The sequence below is a fragment of the Dipteris shenzhenensis genome, chromosome 17, assembly GCF_047967505.1.
Source record: "Dipteris shenzhenensis isolate YYH24624 ecotype China chromosome 17, Dip_SZ_1.0, whole genome shotgun sequence".
NCBI lineage: Eukaryota > Viridiplantae > Streptophyta > Polypodiopsida > Gleicheniales > Dipteridaceae > Dipteris > Dipteris shenzhenensis.
The window spans coordinates 42,223,491-42,234,427 of NC_141612.1; the positions used below are offsets into that span (position 1 = coordinate 42,223,491).

The 10,937-nt window shown below is 40.7% G+C and overlaps 1 protein-coding gene across 1 annotated transcript; it reads right to left on the reverse strand.

Annotated features, from left to right (window-relative positions):
* Nucleotides 1–706: 706 nt before the first annotated feature.
* LOC147892144 (uncharacterized) lies at nucleotides 707–10,266 on the reverse strand. The gene is made up of 10 exons (XM_087388778.1): nucleotides 9,350–10,266; nucleotides 8,535–8,732; nucleotides 7,858–8,067; nucleotides 7,266–7,355; nucleotides 6,948–7,151; nucleotides 4,944–5,156; nucleotides 4,559–4,737; nucleotides 4,213–4,441; nucleotides 2,550–2,796; nucleotides 707–1,318 (listed from the first exon to the last, which is right to left on the reverse strand). Exons 1-10 carry the CDS (start codon nucleotides 10,214–10,216, stop codon nucleotides 1,086–1,088), a joined length of 2,670 nt encoding a protein of 889 aa, XP_087244904.1. The 5' UTR covers nucleotides 10,217–10,266; the 3' UTR covers nucleotides 707–1,085.
* Between the last annotated feature and the right edge of the window lie 671 nt (nucleotides 10,267–10,937).

Sequence of the window (10,937 nt, forward strand, 5' to 3'; positions counted from 1 at the left end):
AATGTTACTCTTTCAATGCATTTTGAATACTAGTATATGCATCTATACTATTTGAATTCAATAAAGTACTATAATCTATATATTTTTTAAATTCTCAAATTTTTATCTTCGTGCTGTAACTTCTTGCATTTTGAATACTAGTATATGTGTTTATAGTATTTGAATTTAATAAAGTGTAAAGTGTCTTAGAATGTATTTTTATTTTTTTTCAAAATTTTATATTTTTGTATTAGAATTATGTATTAATTTGGGAAGAGTTTGTGTTTATTATGATTAAACTCAAACCCATGAGTCATGCATACAAATTTTTATTATAATGATTAAATTTAAACTCACCAGTTATGTACAAATTGGCAATCTAAATTTTGCAGGTCATGCACACACAGGTGGAGGGGGGTTATAATTAAGGTTCTCATTTTATTTTGAAGTACATCGGTCTCCTATCATGGCATCTTTTTTCAGGATTCAAGTGATTGACTATGATAATAAGGAGGAATTAGGTGTTGTTAGGGTGACAAGATACACAGGTCATCCCACATTCTCTCATGTTCGTGAACAAATTGAAGGTGATGAGCTTCTATTGGAACCCTTTGATTTGTTGAGGACGAATATATAATAACCAAACGGCAAGAGGAACGATGGACAATCAATGATCAACTCTTAGTGCACATCAAGAGAAGTCTATGCCACATAGAGGAAGCAACCATTAAAAGAATGAAACAAATTTCTGATTAACAAGCTTTAATGTCTTGTACATGATATCGCCTGTGTATAGGGTCTAGACTAAACCCATGTTCGTGCAAAATTTTGTCCTATGGACCTCGAGGCCGAGATAGCACCCAAGCGTATACAAAGACCCATCAAGGTTTCTAGTTTGCCCTGGGCAGAGTCTGGCTCCATGTGGCTGATGAGCGGCAGTTACAAGCAGATTTTGATTCAAGTGGTACCACGTCTGATGGTGTATTCGATGAGCTTTCTTTTTATGTCGAGCGATGCACAAGGCGAGCACCAAGTTTATATGCCCGCATTTTGTGATGTGTGCCGTATTCATCAATGATTCCCACCTAGATATGCCTTCGATGGCTTCAGCTATCGTTTGATTTTATACCCGGAAGAAACTTGAGAGGCTTTACGTGTCTTGCATAAGCTGCTGGGTCTCTATTCCAATACGTCAAGGAATTTTTTCCATCAAGATCATCTGCCAAACGGAGTGCCTTCCGATGCAGAAGCATCAACCAAAACCGCATTGAAGCTGTGCTGACTCCAGAAGTGAGGTCTGGAATGAGAGCCGTGACACTTTGTGCCGCTACTGTCATATCTGCAATAGAATGTCTTTTAAAAATTAAATCAACACGTTCACTCTATCAACACGAAAAGGCATCTTGCAAGGAAGTAATCAGCATAGATGCAAACAAAAAATTTCAACCTTTGGCACAAGCTCGTGCCAATCATGTTAACAAGCATATGTCAAGTAGGAAACGATGTTTTAAACAGAGAGAGGCTTCATGTAATAGCGATAATTCTTGGAAGTATTGTTGGGCTCATATTAATAAAATTCTCTAGGCACAACAAAGCCAAATTCCAACTTGTTAAAGTTAAAAAGCGAAATTGTAAGACAATCAGGTCATTAGAAAAATATGGCTTCATCCACTATACTAGGAGCAAGTTTTCAGATACCATGAAGAATTTAGAGCATTAGCATGAGTAATGGTGTCCAATTTATGTGGGACTAGAATACTAAAGCTAGCCATATATGCAGCTTCCATATATGCCAATGCAACAGCGCATTGTGTATTGCTTCGCCAGGAAATAGTACATGATCCCAAGAAGAAGCAAATCCTGGTGTAGATGTCTAATCATATAAAATTTCAGCCTAACAGCCCAATCAGAATAAACCCTGCAAAATAGCATGGGGGTTTTATCCTGCAATCGATTGGGAAAATGTGAGTTGCCTTTAAAGACAGGCTAATAAATTTGCTACTGGGAGAGAAATTTGTCCCCCCCTTACTAGCTCGCCAGCAAGTCTCGTCATTATACATGAATTTGCCTGTATGATGCTGTCATGCATACTTTACAAAATTTAAGGGGTTTGATCTCAACTTATAGGCTTGTACCCCTTTTTAATAGGTTGTCAAAGTCTTTTCTTGGTATCAAAGCCATTTCACGTAATGTAAGTGGATTTGATCAGTGTCACTGTCACAGCTGGTCTGTTAAATTAGAGTCTACACTATTCACAGGGACTGAGGTTTAAGCATAGTCTTGAACTTTTGGCAAACAAAGATATTATGTCATCCAGAGGGTAATGTTATTTAACACAAAAATATCCCAAATTTTGACTCTCCATTCTTCAAGATATTATGTCATCCAGAGGGTAATGTTATTCAACACAAAAATATCCCAAATTTTGACACTCCATTCTTCCAACACAGCAGCCTTTCTTTTCTGTGCAAACAAACAGTTCAATATGTTGGCACCACACAGATTCCTTAACTATCCACATTCTCTGACAAGAATCAAGTTTATTACAAGAATGAGCACAGAGAACACACCTGCAACTGTCAGTCTACTTAATTCAGAACCAACTAAACTCTGCAGCCTTCTCACCAAGTTCAATGCCTCTTGATCTTCATTAGATATTTTAGTCGCAGAGCTCACACCAAAGAATAAGCCTCGTACAGGTGAAGGCCAAAAAGATAGAGGGGGCAGAAAAATAGAAAATGGAAAAATGGCTCTGTTGAAACCATTGAAGAGCTCAAAGAGCGCCTCTCTTGATAGTGCATCCACAACACGAACAAGCTGCAAAATCAAATCTGGAATGTTGGTCTCGCTCTCTCTCTCTCTCTCTCTCTCTCTCTCTCTCTCTCTCTCTCTCTAATGAACCTTTTGATTGTAGAAGTCTCGATGTGGATTAATTTATACATATCTGTGTGCATGTAGAGTGTTTGAGCACTAGCAGATTTGAGTCCTATAGGTCCACTCTAGGAAACCACGTGCAAACAGTCCAGAGATGCAGCCAAAATTTGTCTTTTTAAAAGATATTTTCAGGTATGCAGTCTGGAGGCAGATTGGTCAGATCTAATGTGGTTTTTGATGCACACCTGGCTTTGTTGATCATTTTGCTTCTTGCTGGTATATAGCCCTCTTCTAGACAATATCCCTATTGATATTTGAAGGCTTTGGCTTTTTGGGGGCATCCCCATTATATATCTTCAATGGGATCCACACGTGTGGGAGTGGATTGTAGTAGACAACCATGCAAATTGCCTTTCTTTCTTTTACTTCACAGTACTGCCAAAAAATTCCAAATCACTGCAAGAGGTTGGAGACCTTCCAAAGCTAATCATTGGGAGAGCTTTCAGACACCCTTGGAGATTCAGAGGTCTTTTTGAGGGCGTCTCTAGAAATCCCCCAGGAATATATAGCTGCCCTCTTCTTCTAGCTTCCTATTCATAGTGGGATTGCATTGAATCAATGGAGGATGATTTTTTGGAGCTGATCCCTCTTGTCCTTATCAATAGATGAGTATATTCGGCACTACCTCTGGGAGTGCAGACAAGCCAGGATCATTAGGACCAGGATAGCAGAACTGTTGTGCAGGTTTTCCTCCTCCCCTTTCATCATTACTTCGGGTTTAGTGGCCTGGTTTTCAGTTATGGACTTTAGGTATTTTTATGAGAGTCAGGACTTCTCCTTGGCTATCACGGTTTGGCACCTTGCTGTACACTTTTGACAACTTCATGCTGTCCTTGTCTCTCAATACAGACCTGAGCATACATTATGTAGCAAGCATCACACTGCCTAACATATTTGAAGATCTAGATGCACAGAGGCTATTGATGACACCCGGGTCCACCCACTAGCTCTTACCTTGGCCAGTATCATGCTCCACATCTATGCCTTGAGTTTCTTCTCTCAGCTGGTTGTTTCATGGTTAATAGAAGGCTATGTGATGCAAAGTAATAATAATAATAACACATGCTAATTCAGATGACCTTTTAGGTATCCAGAAAGAGCAAACATGGCATGCTTCCATCCTCGTGAATCAAACAAGTTTTGCTTCACAGGCAGATTGATATGTAAAATGGTCAAGCTTCATGCTCATAGGTTATTTGAAAACTGAAAACAACAGTCACTACAGTGTCAACTTCTGGCACCAAATTCTGCAGCTATAGTTCGGTGTAATACAAGTTTCTCACAAATTATGGAACCTACCTCTGTAAGCAGCAACTCCTGTAGAAAACTGCCTTCTGGTGCAAAAAGAGCAAAAAGCACGTCCTTAGATGTAGAATCAATTGAAGGCACTGCCAATTTTGAATCAGCTGTAGGCATCATTAGTTTACTAAAACTTTGGAACCCAACCAGTACACCCTCAACTCTTTGTACATTTAATTGTTCTTTGTCACCATACAGGAAGTACTTCAAAGCAATGCGAGCCCGAGGACTGTGGAAAAAACCAGATGACAAATTGATTTTAGGAAACTGATCATATATAACTTGTCAAATGCAATAAAAAAGCCAACAACATAGAAACTGAACAAATCGGTACATTTGTGCCTACCTGTCATCAGTCAGCAATCTCTTGCAAATGTACGGATAGCATTCTTCGACAATTGCATAGTCAGGATTTGATTTCAAGCCTATCCCCTCCAATATTGAGAAGGCACGAAGTATCAATGCAAAGTAAGGTGGAATGACGATTGTGTATTCATTTGCCATCCCTGCCAAATCATCAGTGATCTATGGGCATGTCAGTACCATCTTTAATAAGTTGATCTTCCATTATCAAGGCCAATAATTACATTGTAGGTGGCTTTGATATGACTTAGATGCTATTTGAGGCAGACAGATTCGAGCTTAAGCCTTAGATTATTAGCCGCAAAAATAGATATCTTCAAGTGGGAAAGGAAAAGAGAGTGACTTAGGAGCCATCCCTTACAAGATACCTGTTGAATATCGATTTGTTGAAAGCCACCACCTTGCACAAGCTGACTAAGCACTCTACTAAGCTGTGGCAAAATTGCCGCAGTCTTTTCGTGATTAACCATATCAGGTGGCACAAATCCCAGGCTTATCAAATCATCGGCGACTTTGTCATAGTCTGCGTTGATTAAATGGGACATATAGTCAATCAATGCATAGCGCTGATCTTCTGTTACCTGAGGATCCACAATCACAAAATATTAAACTAGAAGAATGAAGACCTGATGTGCTCCTGCAGATAACACATATCACTTAAATTAAGACCAAAAATGAAAAACAGATGCCCTGAAATGTAAAGCAATTTTTGAATTGCTGGATCACACTACACTATACCATACTTGGGTTGTACTTCGGTACTATTAGAAACAAAGACTGAAACTGTCACAAAAGCTTAATCTGTATGGTTGTAGGATATTAGGGTAACCATCCATGTAAACAGTACTCCTATATTTATCAGCTATCTGCATAAAGTGTTTTCCAAGACTATCAGAAGACTCACCGGTAACATCGTTCGCATATATCATCGTTTGCATATATCATAAGTGTCAGGTCTCAATTCATATTGCATTCTTTCTTTAAGCCTTTTGCTATTTAATATATGTTGGTATTATTTAGGAGGTTATAGTTGAGAGTGAAAAGCTATGGAAAGAAAAAGTAAAAGCACCTGGGTAGGTTGCATAAATTGATTTAGCTCACACAAAATAGGAATTTTGTTGAAATTGAGAGCAGAGGCAATCCCTGGCAATGTGTTGGACTACTTGAACGTCTACTTTCGAGTATTCATGAGAACATTAAGAAACACGCTTGCAAAAAATGCGATGGATGAAAACAGTCCGCTCTGACTTTCTTGTTGATAGGTGTGTGTCATTGATTTGAGTGGTTGGATCTATACATTTTGGCTTCACCTTTGAAGTAATGACCTTTTCTTATTTAGCCTGCTGCCATATACTGCAAGTTTGATGGGAGTACTCTCTGCGGGAGAAGAGAAAAGTGACAAAACAAGAGTTGATTCACTAAGAAGAGAGAATTGGCATCATGATTGAGGAACCAAGCATGTAGACCATCAAAGACAATTATGGCATGCTTCTCAAGGCGATTGGAATAATGCACTAAAACCTACGTAGCATTCTCCTCCTCTATCCAAGGTGGCCCTAGGCTACGGCAAGACAATCCACGATTGACGTTAAGAGAGCGGACAATGATGTGTCTCAGCCTTTGTGTGAAAAAAGAACTCGAGAAATGGACAGAGCAAAGGTATCAACAGAGAAGCTTAGGGCTTTCTTGCCTATGACTCAGGAATGTCGCCCAGCCTATACAAGCATCTTGTTGTACTAAACTTTACTCAAGATGTCTATTATCAAGATATGTTCAAAATGACTGTCATAAAAGGATGCTTATACTCCTCCCCAACCTCTTCGCAATTTTGTCGCCCTTCCTTTTCTTCTCTGTAAGGAGATTTGTGAAAGATTATAAAATGGGAGGATTACAGAATGGGCATAACATTGACTCAGTATCAGAGTGAATTTGCAATAGCATTCCTTATAGCTGTCAAACATATGGCATTCTCTGGTTCAATCACATGATCTACATTGCTCCAGGTGAGGAGTTTTGGGAAGTAGTTTCTAGCATTAAATCCTAGCATGATATGCAATCAGTTTACTCACAGGATCAAATTCACTGAAGGGTTATGTGGTGTATTTAGTCATAAATTGTGGATACTTTTTCCAGCCAGCTCTCAAATAAACAAGCATTCACAAACATGCCAATACTTTGCTATCCCAGTTCCATAGAGCAGGTCATCATCATTTTTCCTGTTTATTCTTCAGAGGTGGCATTATAAATTACCCATATCTCTACAACATTTTACGGGGCACCCACATACAGTATGCAAACTTGTTTCTTTTTATGCAAAGCAGCAGATAGCGACATAGAATTGACCTGGTATGTAAATGATTGATCATTTTTACCTGAATCATCAAGCCAAAGTCCAACACACACAAGCGGCCATCAGGCGTCCGTAGTAGATTCCCTGGATGTGGATCAGCGTGGAGGAAGCCACTCTCTAGAAGTTGTATCAAATAACAATTCAGAGAAGTGGACACAAGATTTGCCACATCCCCTTCTTTACTTTCGGACAATTTTTCTCCTTCAACCCAAGTTGTCGTGAGCACCTGAGTATAGTAAGCTTCCATTTCAGATTCTTTATGGCTAACAATTGAAAGAGGAAGAGAAATAAGAAGTCCAGGTGCAAGAAAATTCAGATTTTCCTGTGCCTATATTCTTACCTTACGAGATGTGTACTGCATATGAGCTCTCGGCACCACAACGTTAGCTAAAGATCTCATGTTCCTCCTAAACTCCTCTGTATTCTTCGCCTGGGTTGTCAAAATAGAATCAATATACTGGCCTGCTTTCTATAATCTTTGCCAAAAAGAGCTATAAAACAAACCCTACACTACGTAAAACAACCACACAATGTATCATATTGGACAAAAACTAAATCGGCAGTCAACCCAGACACAAATTTTGTTAATTAAAATCCTCGCATATTTTACAGAAGCTCTTGAATAGATATGAGTTCACGAAGTATGTTTACTCTTGACCCTATATGTTTGCATGTTCCGTCTAGAGTGCTGAACAGCAAGCAGCAAGGCAAAGGGAAAACATTGCATGATGAAAGACCTATCACCTTACGTATCATACTTGGTCCCAAATACTACAACACAGCAACCATGTAGAAGAACAAACGACTGGTTTGCTTTCGAATTTTATATTCATGTAAATGAGTTAGTATTCTGTTTTGTTGTAGTAAAAGTTTTAGTTGAATCAAGAAAAACAAGGGAGAGAACTAAGAATTCAACACATGGCAGAAATTACCTCTTGCCTGTAATCAAGCTCATGAAAAAAATGAATAGCCCAATGATCAAGGAGTGATACAATGTCAGTCTGGGTACTGGGAAGCTTTTGGAATGCCTTGGCAAGAAGCCTTATGATGAACAAGTCTAAAGAAACTTTTTCAAGGACTCTGGGTCTTTGCACTTTCACAGCTACAGCTTCTCCAGAGACACGTAGTTTGGCCTTGTATACCTGTTGATACCATATGCAATAGCTATTAGCAAAGAGGAACTAACTCACCATAAGCTGAGGACCCAGTCAATGTCACGCTAAATTTTGTGTTTATGTTTGGAAAGTAAAAGTACGTTCTTTACTTGACTTACACGGAACCCTTTTTACAATTAGAGAAACGAAGTATATTCTCAAGAAAGCAGAATCTTTTAGCAATGGTCTTTCCTAAAAAACCGATGGACAATAGATAACAGACTTTGGCATGCTTGCCCTTAATCTATGAGCAAAGTGAAGGCATATCCAATGTCAAAAGAGAGCCAAGTCAGAGCAGTAAAAGAAAAGACAGGCTTATTTTCTTGTGTTCATGGTACAAAGCTCATCCTTCATATACGTTCCAGAATTCTATTGGAAATATTTGATTAAAACAAAACATTAAGTTTGAGCTTTTGAAAGAAGATTGAACAAAAGAAAAATGATTTCCGGCGTACTTGCCCCAAAGATGCAGCCGCAACAGGGTTAGCCGAGAACTCAGAATAAATTTCATCAACAGCGTGTCCAAGTCCTTCAGAAATCAAGTACTTTGCCTCTTCATTTGAAAATGGAGGGACCCTGTCTTGAAGCTTTTGAAACGCCTCCAAATATGTGGCCGGAAGAATATCAGGACGTATACTCAATGCCTGCCCAACCTGCTCATACAGCAAGCCAGTAAAAGTTTGGCAGTAAATTAGGATAGGAGATGACAGATTTATGTATCTGTGGTGCTCAGCACAATTTAAATAGAGCTCATCAACGAAAAGTCTGGCAAATTAAGTAACAGCTGACACATTGATCCATGTGTAGCCTTAAATACGGTCCAAATTGGCCTTTAATGTCACTACTACAGAAATAGAGCAGCTCTTACTATGAGCTCAATGTTCAGATTGCAACAATGCATTGCATGTGTTACCTTTTATGTCTATATGTGTGTGCATCTCTCTCTCTCTCTCTCTCTCTCTCTCTCTCTCTCTTTCTCTGTGTCACGCACGGACCCACCCACGCACGCATGACACTAGGGGCGTTTTTATTTTCCCAAAGTGCATTTACAATAGGGGTAGGGGTTTTTTCTTTGAGGAGTTATAGATACATACACCCGATATCTATCTATCTCTGTATCTATCGAAATCTATGTGCATGCGAGTGTACGTGTGTATGTGCGCGTGTGCGTGAGGGTGTGTATGTGTCCGCGCGCGCGCGTAAGAAAGAGGGAGAGAGAGAATGCGAGCTTTGATAACACTTGAGGGGAAATAGGAAGATAGTTGTTCACCTTGACTGCCGTGGGACCAAGTCGTGTGATCACGTCCACAAGCTGAGCGGCTCGCAGGGTTTCATTGTCTTTCGTTCTTTTAGTGGCCAAATCGATCAGAATATTTGCAATTAGGAACGAGCAGTCACTCGCTATAAGAGCTGCCCTTGATAGCACAAGAAAGGGCCTGTTCCGATAATAGTTCGTAATCACATCAGGATCGTATTCCGTAGGCAAAACATCTCCCGTTTCAAAGTCATCCATTGATTCGCGATACTCGTGCTGAGTAAGGGCACCCGCTTTTAACTTTTCCCAACTCTGATCGCCATTCTCTTTATCCTTCGAAGCGGACCCGTCTAATTCCCTCCTGTTCCTAGAAGATGCGACACCAATCGCAGAGCCAGCCATAGTAATCAAAATAGTAGCAAGAGAGGCAGTACTAGAATTATTCTGGAGCGCTACAGCAAGTTCGCCAAGAATTTGACTTGCAGAACTGCTCGCGAAGGTCACAAGACTGTCCGGAATATTAACTGTAGGCAGTCCTGAATTGAAAAATAATGTGGCTTTGGGTAATAAAGTAGCTGGATGGCGAACATATGTAGCCAAACGGTTAAGGAATTCTGAATGACCACAATGAACGACTCCACTCGAACGTCCAAATCTTTTCGCGGGTTCTTTCATTGGTTTTTTCCATCTCTCTGCTGAATCCTTTAATCGCAGTGTGTCTTGATCCTTTAGGAGCTTCACTCGCTGGCATTTGCTACCTCTGTTGTGAACAGCAGGGCACTTTCGACGATAAGCACTAGCAGAACGCACGATAGTTTGTGTGCTGAGTGCTTCTGTGATCGGAGAAGGAAACACCTTACAGGAACAAAACGGATCGCCCATATCAGGAGCTTGTACACGAAGCAGAGAGCTTGCAGGTCGCAAGAAGTTGATAGCCGACAAGGAATGCCTTTCCACCCAAGGGCGCAAGAAGTTGATGGCGGACCGAGGTTGGGCAGAAACCTCTCTCTCTCTCTCTCTCTCTCTCTCTCCCCGGACTCCGGAGCTTGCAAGCAGGTGATGTTCAACCAACACGGGCCTCTCTCTTCTTACTCTCTGCCTCGTTCTCTTTCACTTGTCCCTGGCGAGGAGCCTAGAAGCTCTGCAAAGTAGGAACGAACGTATGGAGCTGTCTCTCCGCGCACACCGAGTTCCCTTCTCTTGGACCCGTCTGTTAGCTCCGGATGTAAATACACCAAGGTGGCAAACGACGTACGACGAGCTGAAGAAAGATGAAAGGTGATGAATGAGGAAGGATGGCGAGGAGGCGAGTATGCAAAGCGAAAAGCCGAGAATAAGAAAGGCGAGCGAGCGATTCTTGGAGAGGGCGAAGGGGTGCAGCTGTGGTATTTGGGGCTGCTACTGTTGTTAAGTAGTATTGTAAAGAGCACGTGAGACGCGTTCCAACGGTCAACGGTCTTTCCGTCGTCCCTGAACCATGAACCCCCTTTGTACGTTCTAAGCTTTTGGAAAACCCCCCCTTTTCTCACACGCCTACCACACTTTGCCCCTCCTCCTCCTCCTCCTCCTCCCTTCAACATTCCTCCTAACTCCTCACTAGTCA